General features: G+C 32.4%; 1 protein-coding gene across 1 annotated transcript; it reads left to right on the top strand.

Moving 5' to 3' along the window:
- Window positions 1-263: 263 nt before the first annotated feature.
- On the top strand, window positions 264-18744 carry LOC113511861 (uncharacterized). Its single transcript, XM_052894561.1, has 18 exons — window positions 264-894; window positions 1346-1468; window positions 4130-4307; window positions 4913-5067; window positions 5155-5310; window positions 5403-5623; window positions 6889-7060; window positions 7518-7687; window positions 7840-8122; window positions 8887-8970; window positions 9372-9662; window positions 10117-10313; window positions 11035-11119; window positions 11311-11502; window positions 13174-13389; window positions 13966-14050; window positions 14245-14453; window positions 15434-18744. The coding sequence occupies exons 1-18, from the start codon at window positions 457-459 to the stop codon at window positions 16364-16366; spliced, it is 4188 nt and encodes a 1395-aa protein (XP_052750521.1). The 5' UTR covers window positions 264-456; the 3' UTR covers window positions 16367-18744.
- The last annotated feature ends 13 nt before the right edge of the window (window positions 18745-18757 follow it).

Below are 18757 nucleotides of genomic sequence, written 5' to 3' on the forward strand. Positions count from 1 at the left end.
TGTTGACGTTTTTCGTAAAATTTGCAATTTTTATATTATGAAATAGGTTTTTACTATAACTATCGATATCAGTATATTGGATGGTGGCATACATAGATAGCAGCACAACACTTTGGATATTTATTCGATTTTATTTTTTTATAATTTTCATTGTGTTCAAAAAACTAAAACTGAAAAAACTAAATTTCACTTCAAAAAGGTAACATACATGTCAATTTCCAGCATTCGCGGATATAAGCATAAGGTCGCTGCTAACTCTTGTAACATAGTGATTATTTTCTCTGTGATTGTATTGTATTAATTGAAAATGAAAATAGTCTGATTATTCATTGTTTTCTGTGAACAAAAATTCTTTTAATTTGTTTAATTGCTAATAAGAGTGGTTTTTATCATAATGAAATTGTGTATATTTATTTAATATTGTAATTCTGTTTATTATAACGTATTAAATATAAAATGGCACAACAAAATGAATATTTAGATTTTTCTGGCCTATTTAAGTTGGATGTTTTTTTACATCTTGATATTGATACATACAGTTACTATGAAGTGGGTCTAAAGAAATATTTTGCATTTTCAAGTGCCAAAGAGTTAATATTTATATATATTAATCAGCAAGGAGAGCGGTTTGAGAAGAATTATGATTGGGATTTTTTAGATAATCCTGTTTATTCTATGTGTTTCGAACCCAGCGGTACTTGGGTTTTGATAATAAGTGAACAAAAAGTATTACTCGTACCTTTCCTGCCATTATTTATACCTCAAAATACTTTTGATCACAAATGGTCATTGTCTAGTGTAACTGTTTTACTACTTAATAATATTCCAAGACCAACATCTGTTGTCTGGTGGCTGACAAAGGAGTCTCAAAATATTATAATTATTGGATCAAAGGTAAGATTATAGTAATTTTAGTCACATATTACATACTTATGAAATTTCATCTCTAAGTTATGGGTTTTTATATGGCTTTGAATGACAAACAAGGTGATAGTCTATTTGAGGGAAAAAGCTAATTTTCGCCTATAAAAATGAAATGTTTTTAAATTTATCATTAAATTGATTGTATTGAATAGTATAAATATCAACTCAATTTTAAGACTAATATAGATTTGTTGGCACTGATTTTAATGTGGGGTGATTTCTATATTTCACTATCATCTTCTTACACTTATATTATATGTTGGCTTAGCATGTTTTGATCTTTAAATTATCTATATTTATAATCCTTCCATTGTTCAGGTCTCTTATTAGACACATCATTTTTCACCCAGTCAATCCACATGTATTAGGTGACTTATATTTGTATTTTGATTTATTTACAATCACATTGTACATATTTCAGTCTGGGGGAATAACATTTTATTCCCTGGAATCCCAGAGTACTGTTGGAGAATGCAAGGTGTCAGGTGAAATTATTGACTTGCAGATATGTTTTGATGACTCACTAGATTTGTTAGCTCTTTTGGTAAGCAGTTTTTATTTATAATAGAATTTAATGTATAAGAAACTTTTTATTTTTATTTTTTAGTGCTGATAAAAAATAAAAGAATTGTGAAGTGAAAGGTCTTTTAGAATAATTTATTCTCTTTTACAATATTTGTTAAACTAACTTTTGCTTACAATTTGATACTTATCATGATTTAGTATCATAAAATATATTCATGATTTTAAGTTTAACCTTCAGGAATAAAACTGTGAGCACTACATTTAATGTAGTGTTGTTATTTATATATGATACTGATGCAGCATTCTGACAACAGATAAATTCTATAAATTATTGTATTTGCATTCATTACTCTTAAGACTCATAACCCTTAAAATCAATCAATTTTCTTAAACATTTTATATGTACAGATATTTAGGTTGATTTTGAGAGTCCCATTCTCTATACCTCTTTTGTAAAATTTAAGACAAATAGATTTAAAAAAAATATATAAATTTCTTTTATCCATAAAATACTAGTAGTCCATAAAATAATAGTATTACCAAACTATCAAATAATAATAGTAAGTTTTAGAAGTAGACGTTAAGAAATAAAGAATCAGCCTATTTCAGAGAACTGAGATTTTCAGTGTTAGTCTATGTCGGAACCCAGAAATCTCGGGATCTTCAGTACCATTGGTACTTTTTTAACTACTTATTCAATTCAATTCAATTCAATTACATATATGTTATTATATTTTTTAACATATAACCCTGCGATATATCTAAGACAGCTTGTTATCAAATTTAGACGCCCATTGTAGTGGAAAATAAAAATTATTATTATTTATTTATGTATGAACAAATAATCTTGTGTAAACATATATTATTGATAGTGCAGTCAATAAATGCGATCACCCGAAAGCAGGATATTCTTTCCTTAACTGTTTACGCTACAGCTGAAAGATCCGAGATTGTAGGCTAGAGAAAACTTATCATAGGAAATGTCATTTCACAATCTTCCAGCACAATTTACGTAGAAATTAGCAAACTTATTTGTACGCGAGTTAGTGTAGTCTATCATGTAAGACAACATCAAAAACAATGATACGATGCTTAAAAACAATAGTTAGAATACCTTTGCCACACTAGCTTTATGAGTATTGAAGCGTATTGAAGAAACAAAATTGTTTCAGTACGTCTCTTTATTGTATTGTAAAATTTGCCAATGGTGCGGCAAAGAGGGTGATTATTTTCTTTATACTAGTTTAGCTACAGATCCATTAGGTAATTCTGGCAGAGGCAGAGATAATTGACATAAGTTACGTTAAAGTACCTTAAAAGATATGTCTATTCCTGTTGTGGGATACACACACACAGTCTATCCGGACCCCTCTTAACATGACATGGCAGCAAGATGGAGAAGGCATAAAGATTCACCTCAACCAATTACCTCACCTCAACAGATCCGTTAGATCCGTTAGATAGAAGAAGCTCCCCATACTCCTCACCACAATTTTTTTTATCTCTAATTATTACGACAAGAACTAAAATCCAATTGACAAGAAAAAAAAAGCAGGACAGGGTAGCATAATAAACGCATTGATCGTTTTACCTTTCCCACACCACTTGCACGTAACGTAAATTTTATTCTTGCTTACATACTAGGTTATTATGCAAGAATATGATTAAATAGTCTGAATAAACGACAAGGTTTAAAAATAAATTCGACACGAAAATGTGATAATAATCGAATGTTACTATCTACATAGATTCAAACAATGATCAAATGACTTACCCTTTAATTTACAAAAATCCTATAATTGAACTGACTTATAACATACTCAGATCTCACAATTCCCTAAAACATGCTAAAGTTACTTAAGATTGCCTCTTAAATGTTATAAGTAATAAGGGTTTTGATCTTGAATTCTCCTATAGATGTTCGAATCTTGAAGTGTCCTTTTAGCGACATAACAACTGACTGTTTGCATTATGTATATCACCAACTATATTAATTTCTGATGTTTCAAGATTGTGGAACTAAATTCGTCACCTTTTAATTATTTAAAAACGACAATAAAATTGTATACTTATGTTTTAAAGAACACACACTAACAAATATTTTTTTTGTTCTACCTCCAAAGATTGATTTTTTGCCACATACGAGAATAAAATGTTCCTACTGACTATCGAGAGTATTGCCATGCAAATATTACGTTTAAAGTGAATAGTTATTATTGTAAAATTGTGCTTAATAATTTTTAGTCGGGAAAGTACCGAAAATTTCGGTTTCTAATTTTTAAATCCCGGTTCTTTGATTATTCCAAAGCACCGGAAATTTCGTGGATTTTCGGTAACCAGGATTTCCCCATTCTATTTACTAGTAGATATAGATAGAAAGTGGTCCCTCAGATTCGACCCCAATATTTAATTACAATTTTATTCTATATATAGTAGATATGTAAGAAGTGTTTTTATAAAACAGGCGAGAAACGGGCATGCGACCCATCTAATGGTAAGTGAATATCGCCGCTCATAAGCACCCGTAACGCCAGGGGAATTATAGGTATTCTGCCGACCTTTTAAACAGAAATATAATCTATTTTTTGGTGGTTAATAATAATAATCTTCGTACTGGACCACTTACTGTCTCCAATTTTAAGATATTTGCTGTCAGTTATTATATATGTATTTATTACAGATATCTAGTGGTAAATTTCAACAATGGAAGCTAGTGCTAGAACACAGGTCATTTGGCTACAATTGGCTCCAACAAACAAGGGCGCAAACAGACAAAGACAAGAGAGATAGTTTCATGTCCTTGATAAAACAGTTGTCAAAAGATAAAATAACATTTTTCATTCAAGGTGGATCTAAAGGTACAATTTATTTTTTACCTGTCCTTATCTATAATTTTGACTCCAATATTATTTCCCTTAAAGTTGTGTTTCCCAACCTTTTCTGTGCCATGTCCCACTTGAACATTTCTAAAATTTTTATGCCCCCATACATAATTTTTTTCGACAAAGTTTACTTGATGACTCTAATCGCCCAGTTGGTATTTTGGTAACGTCAAACGAAATTATACCTAATCAAAATTTTTTTTTATTTACTTTTTTTTTTGTTAAATTTGGCATCTATATCTACTCTAGCATTGCATTTAAATGGCTCGGAGCAAGAGGGTTATAATCTCTTCGAGTCCTTTTTTTTTTATTGCCCCCGTCGCCTTAACTATCAAATTGCCCCCTTGTGGGGTGTAGACCCTACGTTGGAAAACACCGCCTTAAAGATTGATAAAAAATTGCCTAATAGTCTGTATTATAACAAAAAGTTGTTATAATATTGTTTTTTTTATTAACGCATCTTCAGTAAATGGAAATAAAATTATACAGAAATATAATTAATCACAATTTGAGAAAATTTGGGCAGGGTGATTTATTTATAATTAACATTTAAGTTTATAATAATTTGTTAATTATTTCAGATGACAATAAATCACAAACAGTAGAGCATGCTTTAAAGCCTACTGAGTACTTACCATTATTTCGTAAAGGTTCCAATAATTGGGCACTCACAGCACAATATGTAAATGGTAGACATTTCTTAACTGCATTTGAATTAAATGAAGGCACTTTAATAGTAAGTTTCATTAAAGAATAAATGTATTAGTTATTATTATTACTAAAGCAGTGAATATTTTTTATAACAATTGAACTTTGTTTCTAGCTTGAAAGCCCTGAAGAGCATACACCATCCAGATCCCTGAGACCTTGCATAAAGAATGACAACCTATATATACAGGGCCTATGGTCTCAAAGACTTATTTATCTTTTAAGAAAAAATGAGTTGGAAGTTCATAGTGCAAATTTTTCTGCAATTCAGGTAAATAATCAGTTATAGGTGTGTTCTCTATATATGATTTAATTTTAATATAGACTTATTAATTGTATACTACATATTAATTTATTATACAGGGTGATGCCTTATTAGGTGCAAAGCGAGAATTTTCTGAATTATGGAAGGCAGAGTTAATAGGCGATGTTCGTCGGGCTCACTTGATGTCTGCAAAAGAACCAACTACCATTGCAGGAGGTTGGGTTGAGCCAACCTTTTTATGTGATTTACAGCTTCCCCGATTTAATATCGAACCTTGTCTAATTATAACAAATTGTGGTGCCTATATTATGAATACTGTGTAAGTAGAAAATGAATCTTTGTTTTAGTAATAAAAAATAATGAATAGAATATAAAAATAATCTATAATATAAAAATGAATCGCTGAAAGTGTTGCTAAACGCAAATCTCGAGAACAGCTGAACCGATTTCGCTAATTCTTTTTTTTTTAATATTCTTTAAAGTACGAGGATGGTTCCTACGGACAGAAAAATTTAAAAAATTGTTTGAAAAAGTCTAAAAACAACACTTTTCTACACTCCCATTCAAACGATTCATAATAATACGTAAAAGTCAATTTGAACTTTAATACCATAGTATAAAGTTGAAGTGTTCGTGGAGAGGTTCCGGGAAGGCAAAACAAATGATTAACGTGGCACGGCGTGTTTTATAATTTTTATTTTTTGACATAATGTAATTGTTTACTTATTAACTTTCTTTTTTCTATTTTTTTTTATCCTACTAGCTGATCCGGCGTCCCGAATAGCAGAATAAGTATTAAAAAAAAACTAAAAAGTTAAAGAACCGACTGACAGGCGGTACGAAGTTTGCGGGGTCAGCTAGTACAAAATAAGAAAGAAATTCATGAAATTTGTTTTCAAATACACTGCAACCATGAAACTATTTTGCAATAGTGTGTTGTTTATTCTTATAGTAACAGTCTGAACTCTGTCGGAAATATAGTTAGTGAGGTTCGCAATATTAGTGATTATCACTAATATTGCGAATCTCACTAACTCTGATCCGGCAAATAAATGATTTTATTTTTTATTTTTATTAAAGTAATAATTTTATTGTCACAATGCACTTTGACACTGCACTCCATTGTCGCCGTATTTACATTAAAATGCTAATATTAAATCCACTGTCGCGGCTACGGCGACGCGATTGTTTTACTGACTCAGCGCCCTTAACACTTAGGTAACTGAAACCGTCTGTGTTTATCCTATAGTGTTTACGATATGTTTATAATGTTTACATTGTAATAAATTATTGTCAAGTTAATGAGTTATTGGTATCCTCTATGAGTTACTAGGCTGGAGTGCAAAGGGTTAAAGGAGATGATAATTTAGTCAATTGTGATTCCATGTAACAAGTGAATTATAACAAATTCTACTAAACCATATGCTTTATATTAATTGCGCCTGTTAACAGCTCTTTAAAATCATAAGAAAAAGTTACTAAAGTGTATCTTCATCGGCTTTGAATTTATCGGAACATGGATTTGTTAGAATTTTTTTACAAAACTAAATGAACCCTCATATAAGTGTAAAATAATATTCTCAGATGTGACCCGTGCGAGTGGCTAGTGGGTCTGATAATGCGTGGCGGTGTAGGGGCGGAGCGGTCAGCCGCAGCACTCGGTGCACCCGTGCCTGCACTCTTGCGGGCATCCGCCGACATGTTGCTTTCGCGTGGTAACATCGCGCCTGCCCATTACCTCTACTCTCTATCGCAGGTTGGTTCCGCACTCTACCACTTGTATATCGGATTATAGCCTTTCAGTCAGTATCATTATATAGTGCGATGTATCCCATTTGCGTCGCACTTAGGGCTTATATGACTAGGGATACTATTAGTCCCTAGATTAAAAAAAGAAACACATATTAAAAGCACTTTTAAAGCCACTTTAAAGTCATTTATGTGTTTATATGTATGCGTGTTTCTTACTAGCAGCTGTACATATGTTAGTTTCGGTTTGAAGGATCGACCTATGGCATTATAATTACAGGGTACAAAAGCATGCCACAATCTTTCTAAGGAATAACATTTTTTTTAATGTCACAGTGTATTCTTTGAAATCCATGGTACTGTTCATGGCTATATGCGACAGATGCTACATTCTAATCTATTTTCTATCAGATGGACCATCATTTAGAAAAAAAAAAAACATATCTATGCCTTTTATATTTCAGAGTCACCCAGATGGATGGATAGCTCGTCTAGGTGTGTTTGGACGACTTCATGAATTGTCCATGTATAAACATGTTAGTAATACCGGCAGTCTAGGGAATGGTGCCATTACAATAAAATTGTTAGCAATACTTTTAAAAATGGGAACAAACCATGAAGAAAAATTCGACATGTAAGTTTCTATCACCTTTTTTTTAAGTTTTACATTATATTATTGTAATATTGCAAATAAAATAACTGATTCAATATATCAAATAGATTCAAAGATTTAATAAAAATGTTGTAAGTATGTGGTTTTAAGGTAACAAACGCTTGTATTTTCAGGGATACAAAAGTTACTGCATTGAGTACTACCGAGTTGTTTGAATTGTCTTCGATAGCTGCTGCAATAGGCTTATGGGATTTAGTGCCGACGTTCAGTGTCCATCGTGGCTTTCCACATCTATTACTAGCGGCTATAAAGTCACGCAGTGATATATGTAGAGGCGCACTGAACTGTCTAATACGACATCAATGCATTATACCTTTACTCCTTGAAGAAAATGCTCAATGGCTCTTTGATTTTATTGTGGAAAAGTGTTATAAATTTGATACAACTATATTGAAGGTATCTAAGTATTAAATTTATTTTAATATTCTTAAACGATGGTCTCAAATACATAATAAAAATGCTGGTGACTCTTCTCATATTGCAAGTGTTCATAGGCGGCGGTAACCATAAGTACATATTGCAGAAAAGTCATATGTAACTAGGCCCCATCCGTACTCCTACTTCCAAGCAGCTGTGCCTACATGGTTATATTTCAGATCGAAAAGTGTGATGTGTCAGTAAAATTACTGATAATTTAATTTCACATTTTTATATATTCTATATCGGCTTTTACCCGTGATTTCGTCCATAAATAAATAATTAAGAGATAAATAGTAACCTATTTTCTTCTCCATCCCGTGTAGAAAGTTATACTAAATTTTATAGTAATTTATTAAGCCGCTAAGGCGTTATGTGGTAAACAAACTCACTTTTACATTTATTAGCCTTACTAATACGTTTACTCTTATACATGGACAATATTTTAGTACTCAAGAATGCAACGTATAATTAATAAGGGGATATTGTAGTCGTCAATGTCATGGTGTATGTTGTGATGGTAACTAATACTCTTCATAAGATGCTTGTCAGTTTATTTGCAATTACAAGAATATAGAAAAAATACTTATATATAGTCTGTCAAGGATGTTTATGTTGAGCAGTGGAGGTAGCATTGTGATGATAATTGAATTAAATATTAAGTTTTGGTATCTCATATTACAGTGATATGTCGCTTTACATATTTGAGATTTCATGTCACTGAATATGTATTTATTTTTTAGGAATTATGTTTATGGTTGAATCCTTTACAAGATCAATTACGTCCAATCATTCGTGATATGAAGCAGGGTATTACGTCAATTTATGTAAGTACTATATACATTACAGTACATATATATTTTTTGTAATATCTGTTTCAATAAATAATACATTATTTAACTGTTAAAATTTACATCTTAAAAGTTGACTTACAGTTAAGATGTAGTCATGATGCCATCTTATGGCATCATGATTTTTTTACATGTCTCGTGATTATACAAGATCTTAGAAAATATATCTTTTATATTATAAAAAATAATATATGCCCAATTTTAAATATAACCTTGATCTTGTGCATTTATTACTCGTTGTTCTAATATTTGTTATAATATTTTGTACTGTACAATAACCAGAGTGTGAAATTGCAATTTTGGAAACTGTTCTTTTAATAACCCTTCAATGTTGAATGTTAATATTTATAATTTTACACATTTTTCTTTTGTTTAAGACTACAAGAATGTTATATCTAATAGCAACGTTCATGCACGTTGTGTGCGCCATCGAGTCTCGTCATCCATGCCCGGATATAAACTTGGAAGTGATGCAGGCTCCAGAGACTTGGAAAAGCCATTTTACTCCTAAAAGAGCTGTGAGTTGCGGCTTAGCTCACTGGGCTGTGGCTGATGAAGGGAATGCTAAAATATTTATGACTAACACACCTGTAAATACAGAAGTGATCGGAAGAGTGGTAGATGTAGCCTGTGGCAGACATCACACACTTGTGCTCACTGAAAATGGGGTAAATTGTTATTTTATTGCTTATCATTTTGTTATTATTGATATTCGTACAAAAATACTGATTCTTATATACAAAGTGAAAATAAATCATTAGCAGTCCATTGTCAAGTTAGTAAGTGAGGTTCAAAATATTTTTGTCATTTCAGTTTAAGATTTATGTAATGACGTATTTTTTAGAGTTTACTTTCACTTATATTGGAGTCAATTTCTAGGCACCATTCCCTATCTCTATTTAATATTTTTTTTTTATTTGATATTACAGCAAAATGATTATTTCATTTTCTATTTTACATTTAATTCTCATGATTCGTACTATAATAATTTTGCGAAATTAAGTTCTGATTTTAGAAATAGGTACAGGAAATAACCTCAGAATAGATCCCAATATTAAAAATTACAATAATTACTATATTTTAAATTGATTGAAGGATATATTAAAATGCGCACGTGTCCAGGTGTACGCTGCGGGCGACAACTCGTTCGGTCAGCTGGGTGTAGGTGATGCGTGGGCGGGTGGCACGGGGGATGCGGCGAGTGCGGGGGGAACTCTACTATCGTTGCCGTATCAGTGGCCTGCACCACTCGTGTCGCTCTCCGCTGGGCACTACCACTCTGCCGCGCTCGACGTCGGTGGACGACTGTACACATGGGGGTATGACTATTGGCCTAATTACATTTTGTGATGTAATAAAACATATTAAAAGCGATGTGATTCCCAAATTCGTGTATAATATAGTATATATCATATATGTGTAAGTATATTTGTTATTCATATATATTTATTAGTTTATATATGTAATTTTAGTATGTATGTATATCAATAATTAGTAGTACCGCATTCGAGTATTCTGACACTTCCCTATGGTTGACTGGCAGAGAATGCTTTTAGCATTAAGTCCGCCATGTACACATATTTGTACTAATGAATAATGTGTAGATGATCAGGCTGATGTGTATGACTGTAAAGAATTACATTGAAAATAGAAGAGTCCTTAGGAATGGTACCGCATGAGGAGTATCATGAGTGAAACAGTATACTCTGTTATGTCCATAGTACTGCTCATGTCTATAGGCGACGGTCACCAAGTTTCATCAGGTGGGCCGTCAGCTTGTTTGCCATTCTAAGTCGTATAAAAAAGAAAGATATTTCAATTTGATTAATCGAGACTCTGTGGATTGCTATCTTGAATCTGCTTTATAAATATTAGTCAATTTGTGATTACCGCCATTAAACTGAATAAAAAATATACTGAACTCTAATCGACGCAATGTTTTATATCAGTGAGCAAATAAATCTAAAATGGTGGCGTTAAGTATGTATGTACAGTGTAATACATGCAACAATGCTTTATTGTTTTTTTTTTATTTACTAGATGGGGTATACACGGTCAACTAGGTCTCGGCACCATAGACAACCAATGGGTACCACAATTGGTTACAAAACTTCAGGGTAGAAAGGTAAATCAATACTTTTAATAATCTACTGATTTATGTAATAGACTACAAATATTTGCTCTCCCATTTGTTCAGAAGGAATTTCATTAGTACGTGATCTAGTGGCCGGCCCAAGGTGGTGAACGTCTATACTTGGATTCCTTATTTATTTATGTTGGAATAGCAAATAATTATATGCGGTGACGTATGGTCAGGTATGCGCGGTGGGCTGCGGCGCGTGCCACACGGTGGTGCTGACGAAGGGCGGCGAGGCGTGGGCGATGGGCGCGGGCGTGTTCGGGCAGCTCGGCAGCGGCGCCAGGCACAAGAGTTCGCTGCCCATCCGCGTCGCACTGCCCGCCACCGCTGCACCGGTGTGCCACCTCGCAGTTGGATACTTCCACAATGTTAGTTTGTATTATTTACTTATTATAAGCGCTTAAAACCGGACAATTTGTTTTGGTTGTTTCATCATCATCATCATCATATCAACCACTGCTGAACGTAGGCTTCCCTCGTAAAGGGAGCGTTTTTCCAGTAGTTGCCACGCCTGGCAGATTGGTTAGCAACCGCAGTTGGGCTTTGGTGTTTTTTTTTATATCACAAAGGTGGCAAACAAACACAGCTCGTCTGATGGTAAACGGTCACGGTAGCCTATGGATGCCTGCAACACTAGGGGTATCACATGCACGTTGTCGACCTTGAAGAAACCTTAATGTACCCTTTTTGAAGAACCCCATTCTGTAGCGTCTAGGGAAAACCTCGGCAGAGTGCTCATTCCACAGCCTGAGCGTTTATGGAAGAATATTTTTTTGAAACCACACTGTACGTGACCATTTAGGTTCAAGCGTGTGAGTGCGTCTTTCCTCATTACAGGAGAATATAAATATACTGTTCTCATTTTGGCCAGGTAGCTTAGTATAGAATTTTATTACGACTTATTTTCTCGAACTGGTATGTCAGGCTTTGTTCCATTACAACACGTTTTATTTTTTCTCATCACATTAAAGTGTGAATTTCCCCTAAATAGAATTTAAATTTATCACTAATTCAAGGCCTTTAGAAACATTTAAACATCGTTATTTCATATTAGTAGCTTTTATTCACTATTTCGTCCGCTTGACCGGGAATATGTTTACTGACCAAGCTAACCTCTGTTCTTATCCATTCCATATAGAATGTGTATATCAAATATCATAGTGCTTAATTAAACCGTTAAGGTGCTATAAGGTAACAAGCAAACAAACATACTCACGTTCATGTCTATGATGTTAGCAAGGGTTGAGTTTTATAATTATTTATTACTAGTGCCCCGTCCCAGCTTCACACGGGTGGACATTTTTACATTTTAAAAAGTAGCCATAAAGGCTGCACACGCGACGGAAGCTTAAAAATGGAGTAACTTCTCTCGTTTTCCCGACATTTCCCTTCACTGCTCTACTCCTATTGATCGTCGCTATACTATAACCTATCTAGGAGTATGAAGAGTAATTGTACCAAGTTTCGTTAAAATCCGTCGAGTAGTTTTTGTTTCTATAACGAACATACAGACAGACAGACAAAAATTTCCTGATTGCATTTTTGGCACCAGTATCGATCACTAATCACCCCCTGATAGTTATTTTGGAAATATATTTCATGTACAGAATTTACCTCTTTACAGATTTATTATAAGTATAGATTATTTTACGTAATGCATTATTTCAAAATCCGCCTTATATTTATGATATATTTCTATGCAATATAGAGTACTATAACCTATATATATATATATATATATATATATATATATATATATATATATATATATATATATATATATATATATATATATATATATATATATATATATATACCTATTTAGGATATAATTATTATATCCCAAAGAGGATTGACGTCAGGCAGGTGGCCGGTCGTAAAACTAAAAACCAAGTCTTTTTGTAATATGGACAAAATCATATTACGCCGACCCCAAATTATTGGGATAAGGGTAAGAAGATGATGATGAAGATGATGATAGAGTACTATAACAAAAAGATAACTAGGTATAAAATGAAAATATTGCTCTTTCGTCGTAGTTGGTGTTAACTACTAAGGGGGAGGTGTGGTGTTGGGGCGCCAGTCCGCAGCAGGTGCGCGCGGCGCACGCGCGGCACTCGGCGGGCTCGCCGCCCCCGGGGCCCGCGCCCGCGCCCGCGCCCGCCGCCCCTCCCGCCGTCCCCGATCCACCCTACGAGCCGCACCTGTTGCCGCAGCTCGTCGACACGCAGAATGTACGCGGCCGCGTTGTAAAGGTGCGTTTTATTGTCGTCATATTCACTATATTACTAAATAGAACAGTAAACTATTTAATTATTTGATTACATTGCGATGATCCAAGAATCGTTAGTGTACACAGTTTTATTATTAGCTCAAAGGGTAAAATATGAACAATCTTATATATAAAATTCTCGTGTCACGGTGTTTGTTACCAAACTCCTCCGAAACGGCTTTACCGATGTTTATGAAATTTTGTGTGCATATCGGGTAGGTTAGAGAATCGGCCAACATCTATTTTTCATTCCCCTCAATGATAAGGGTGGCCCACCTCTAAATTTTTTTTTATTTTAATTTTTTTTTTATTTTTATTTTATTATGATTTAGCATTAAAAATACATATAACATCAAATTTTCACCCTTTTACGATCAACCACTATTTTTTAATTGCGATTTTTATATGCCGCAATATGGTTGCAAGATGGCAATCGAATGTAATAATTGTAGTACTATAAATTTTCATGTCTAGTTCTAGAAATAACGAATATGGTAAAACATCGTTTGCCGAGTCAGCTAGTATAAAAGTAAAAATATACCTACTAACTTTTTTCCAGTTGGCAGCTGGATGGCATCACTCATGTTTGGTGGATAACTATGGCACCATATATTCTTGGGGCCTAAACTTTGATGGTCAATTGGGTAAGGATAAATCTATTACAATCATTCAACAAATTTAAAAATTCATTTTTATTTTGTTAATAATACATGTGTTACATGTAATCAGACTTAAATTAGTTTTTACTTTATTCTCAATATTCAAGCTACATAATGCAAAATTGCTTCGATCTGTTTATAAATCACAATACGAACAAAACGATTGTCTGCGGTTTCAGGTAGTGGAGATAGAAAACAAGTGCAGATTCCTACCGAAATAAAAATTCGAACAGAACAAGAAGCAACTGAAAAAACTAGCAACTCCAAGTTGCTAGAAGTAGAAAATTCCGACGTGTACACCAAAGTGTTGGTTGCTTGCGGTGGAGACTTCACGGTATTTGTGGATGAGGATGGGAAAATCTATGCGAGTGGCAATACTCACTTACAGGTTAGTTTGTTCATTAAGCTTCGCTGTTTTTACATATTATGACAGATCAGATATTACTTATTGCTGTACTTAATATGCTTTGCTTTATTTTTATTTTACATATAAAATAGAATATTTTTTTTTTGTGTAAAAAAACAAATTTCTTGACCATATTTCTCAATCATTTTTTGTTCTGTTTTTGAAAACTGCTTTTTTTATATCTCTTTTTTTTATGCAACTTAAAATGGCAAAGGAGCTGATGGGTTGCCATTTCTAATAACTCAGGTGTTATTCCTCTGTACCCTGTAAATTTACTGCCATATCCCATCTATCAAACACAACTGCTTCACTGTAGAAACACAAATAGGACCGAGGTGTCGAAGCAAATTACTTTTGTACAAAGTCTCCCTCTGGTGAAGTCCCTCTGGTTATATGTTGTGGTGTGTTTACTTTTCTCTTTTAGTTATTAATAGTGGTGTTATTTGCTTTGTTTATTGTACACTATGAACAAAAATATCGATTCGACTTTATTAATTTAAATCGTCTATAACACGACCTTATATTTTTTGACTAGAGGTTTTTTGATTTATTTTCCTTTTGTTTCTTTATTGTTTATTATATTAAAGCTTAATATACTCCTTTATTAATATGCGTAACTGATTCTTACTATACATAGATATATAGATTCTTTATTATTATTTGAGTTCACCGTCATTTCGGCCCGACCGCTCAATTTATTTGTAACAGAAAACCCAATGCTTATTTACATAAAAACAATGACAATAATGAATTCATTTAGTACTATTGTTTTCATCAATAGTTTATCAAATATGTATATTAAGTAGAAAGATAATCGGGGAAATCATAATTTTTAATGTATTTCTATATTCATGTTAGACTTTTTGTGCCATGGGGTAACCTGGAATAAACGAAATTCTGGAGTGGACATGACTTTTTTATCGAAATAGTCTACCTAATATATTTGTAATTATTATTTCTAGCACACTCATAACGAGAAAGATAAAGGAAGCAATCGTGTTATTATGATGAAGACTACGAAGCGAATAATTAAAATACCAGCGAACCGAAACAGCAATAAGTTCCTGTTTCAACCTATAGACAGATTGGATATAATGTTCCCCTTCGACCTGGAAGATAAGAAACGAGATAATATTGGACCTCGAATGAATCCATTGCGTTCATTAGATGACTTTAACAAGACATCGTGGGCCGATGACCTTATTTTGTTACTAAAACCATGGATCAGCCAAGAAAATTTATCCGCGAATTTAAATGTAGCAGCGAAATTGGCCTACCATAACAAAATGTATGCGGACTGTCTAAAATTATTTTTAGATAACTTAAAATATACACCGCAGGAAAATGGAACTTACGTTACTCACGCAGAATTAAAAGATCATGAAGTTTCATACAATGAAAAAAAGTATACACACAAAGATGAGCTTAAAATAGCGATAACAAATATAATGTCGAAAAGAATTAAAGATATTTCATTGAAAATTCTCAATGAAAAACCGTATCCGGAAATTGATCCTGCGACGTATCGATCTTTACCATGTTGTTGTGATGAGCTCCAATATCTTCCAAACAATTCAATATCGAAATGTAATATAAATTTACCCCAAGTTGATCTGTCTCATAAAGCGGCTATCGTTATCGACAAATGTATTAGCCTATTTCCTATCGATACAAATCTCTGGGAGGTTTGCTTCCGACTTTCAAAAGATTTTTATATCGATAACAATCTTTCCGTTTCGGAACTTGAAACGGTTTTACGTAAATATATGGAAACAAACGCAACTACTATGGCTGCGGCTATAATGTACTCGAATGATTGCGCTCAGTACAGTGAGATACTGACGCCCAAGTTCTATTTGAATATGTGCAATAAAGTTTTAGATACATGGGGATGAAAGTACTTTGTACTTATTGAGGTGACCGTTAGAAAAGTGATGATAATATTTGATGATATTATCCTGTTGTCTTGAACAGAGTAGGTACTGGTACATTATGAGAATTTATAATGTACAACAATCTCAATCATAAATTAGTAAAAATCGTATTTGTGCATTGTAAGAATATAATTAATAAAGCTTAAAGTATCCGTCTATCTTTTGCCAGGCCTTTTACGTCATAGATAGAGATAATATAATAGTAAAGAAAAAGGTGTAATTTGTAGTGATATGCCCATGATCGGTTATAGATTGTCTATTTCATGACCGATAGTTGTCTATTTCATGCTACTAAAATACTATAATAAACTTTCTCTCGCTTCATATATCAGGTTTTTGGGAATATTATTACTCCCATCAGAGCCTAAAAATATTTTTATACTTCTGAAAAATTGTAAATAATTCACTTCCTACTCCTGATTCTCAAGATTAATTCTCATCAAGAGCCCATTTTTATTCGGTTATCTTTTTTTTTACTTTATTATCAAGATGTGCTTTTGACACAAAATAGATATAGTATTAAAAGTAGTTTACAGTTGTAATGAAATATTATTCCTAGAGAAATGTACATCTCATTCATTATTTATTATTAGTTATGAATATTAGCAGCTGTACTTATGGAACATATCGTTAAGCTTCCATATTCCTTATATTTTTTTCGGAATCTAATATGTATAACTAATTTATCCAAATAACGAATGAATTTATCAATTTTTTTTGTTCTGGGTGTAGTGTGTATTTTCTTTGTAAGGAACATTATATTTTTTTAATGTATGTATATCAGAATATTTGTAAGTTAAACTTAGCTTGTTGGATTGTTTTGTAAAATAAAATTTATTATTCGTCATGTCAATTCTATAAAATACGTATGGTAGCTACAAACTGTCAATAAATTATTTAACAATCGGATTTTTGTAATTTTGTCACGTCCATTGTTTCATAACTACTATGAGAATCAATTAAGTAGCTAGTTTACATAGGTAAATGGCTATTTGAAATAAGAATGAAAAATAATTTTGTATATATTTAGTTGACTTTGTTAAGTCCAACAACTATATATTTTGACAGACAAGTGCCATTGTTGTAATATAAAACATCTATATGTATTATTGATTTAGAAATTTAGATCTAAATTGAGCCTATATTATAATGAAAGTAAAGATTAATGCATCTGACGGTAGACATATCTCCACTTATTTCATATCTGTTAAATATTTTTGATGAAAAAGTTATAAACAATGATCAGGTTATAATTACCTGCTTAGTTTCTTATATTAATTATTGTAATTGGATGTTATTTCGCTTAGATTTGATATAAGATGTCTAATTATGTTATTGGTTACAAAGTAGCGCGATGTTTCTAAGTAGGGTTGTAGTATTGGTTTTTATAAATTCGATGTTGCTGTTTTATTGTTCTTTGTTGAATTTATTTTAGTACAATTTTGCACCAATTTTATGTATATAATTGTTTGTGTTTCGATTTCTTGACGGAACTTATACCGATATAATCGTACGATCGGTAATTTTTGTGATGTTTACAATGTTAGTGTTTGTATATTTATATTTTGTCAAAAGCTCTTAAGAGTAAATTTTTATTTATATCTTGAATATTTCAAATAATGATGGAGAAAAAACAAATAGTATTTTTTTCCAATGGGTGATAATAGAATGGTAACCCTACCTATGCTAACGATGTATGTTGGCGGGCCACCAATGAGAGATAATAGGTGAGGATGACGAGGCAGGTTAGTCAGCCCATCGATATGAATTCACATTGAATTTAGTTTCCAGGAGGGGATGTGTTGGGGTCGACCTAACAAGGTATATTTCTAGCAACGTTACTGGTAGGTTCTATTAGTAACAATCCAAGACAAACGAATATAGTAAAATAGCTATAAACAATTTATTTTTCTGGAATCATACAGCTTACTACCATCATTTATTAAATGATGATTCTTGTCTATTACTCGAGTTAAAAATTTGTGATGCCTTTTTAATAATTTGATCAACTATAAAAATATTGTTCTATTATATTTTCTTCACATTAGATTTTCTTAGGAGTACAGATTACCTATAGAGTACATTTTTATGTATTTATCCAATAAAAACAAAAACTACAAATAAAGCACCCATCGTTATTTGAAATAGAAAATATAGTTTTATTAATAGTAAAATTATGTAATTATTGTGATAGTGATAATGTTTTCGCAAATTGTATTTTTTCTAGTCATTATTTGCAATTGTAGAGCTTTTTGTAATACAATACTAATTTAACAAATGTGTTGTTGACATTGTTTTTTATTTATATTAACAAATGGACTAATGTGTTTATTATGTAATTCATGTGCATAT

Source organism: Galleria mellonella, unplaced genomic scaffold, assembly GCF_026898425.1.
Source record: "Galleria mellonella isolate WM207_F2 unplaced genomic scaffold, CSIRO_AGI_GalMel_v1 utg213, whole genome shotgun sequence".
Classification (NCBI taxonomy): domain Eukaryota; kingdom Metazoa; phylum Arthropoda; class Insecta; order Lepidoptera; family Pyralidae; genus Galleria; species Galleria mellonella.

What these genes read in the sequence shown, in the direction of transcription:
- LOC113511861 (XM_052894561.1), top strand. Translation starts at nt 457, where the DNA reads ATGGCACAACAAAATGAATATTTAGATTTTTCTGGCCTATTTAAGTTG. An exon ending in TTATAATTATTGGATCAAAG is followed by an intron (nt 895 to 1,345) that starts GTAAGATTATAG and finishes TACATATTTCAG; the next exon opens with TCTGGGGGAATAACATTTTA. An exon ending in AAACTTTGATGGTCAATTGG is followed by an intron (nt 14,051 to 14,244) that starts GTAAGGATAAAT and finishes CTGCGGTTTCAG; the next exon opens with GTAGTGGAGATAGAAAACAA.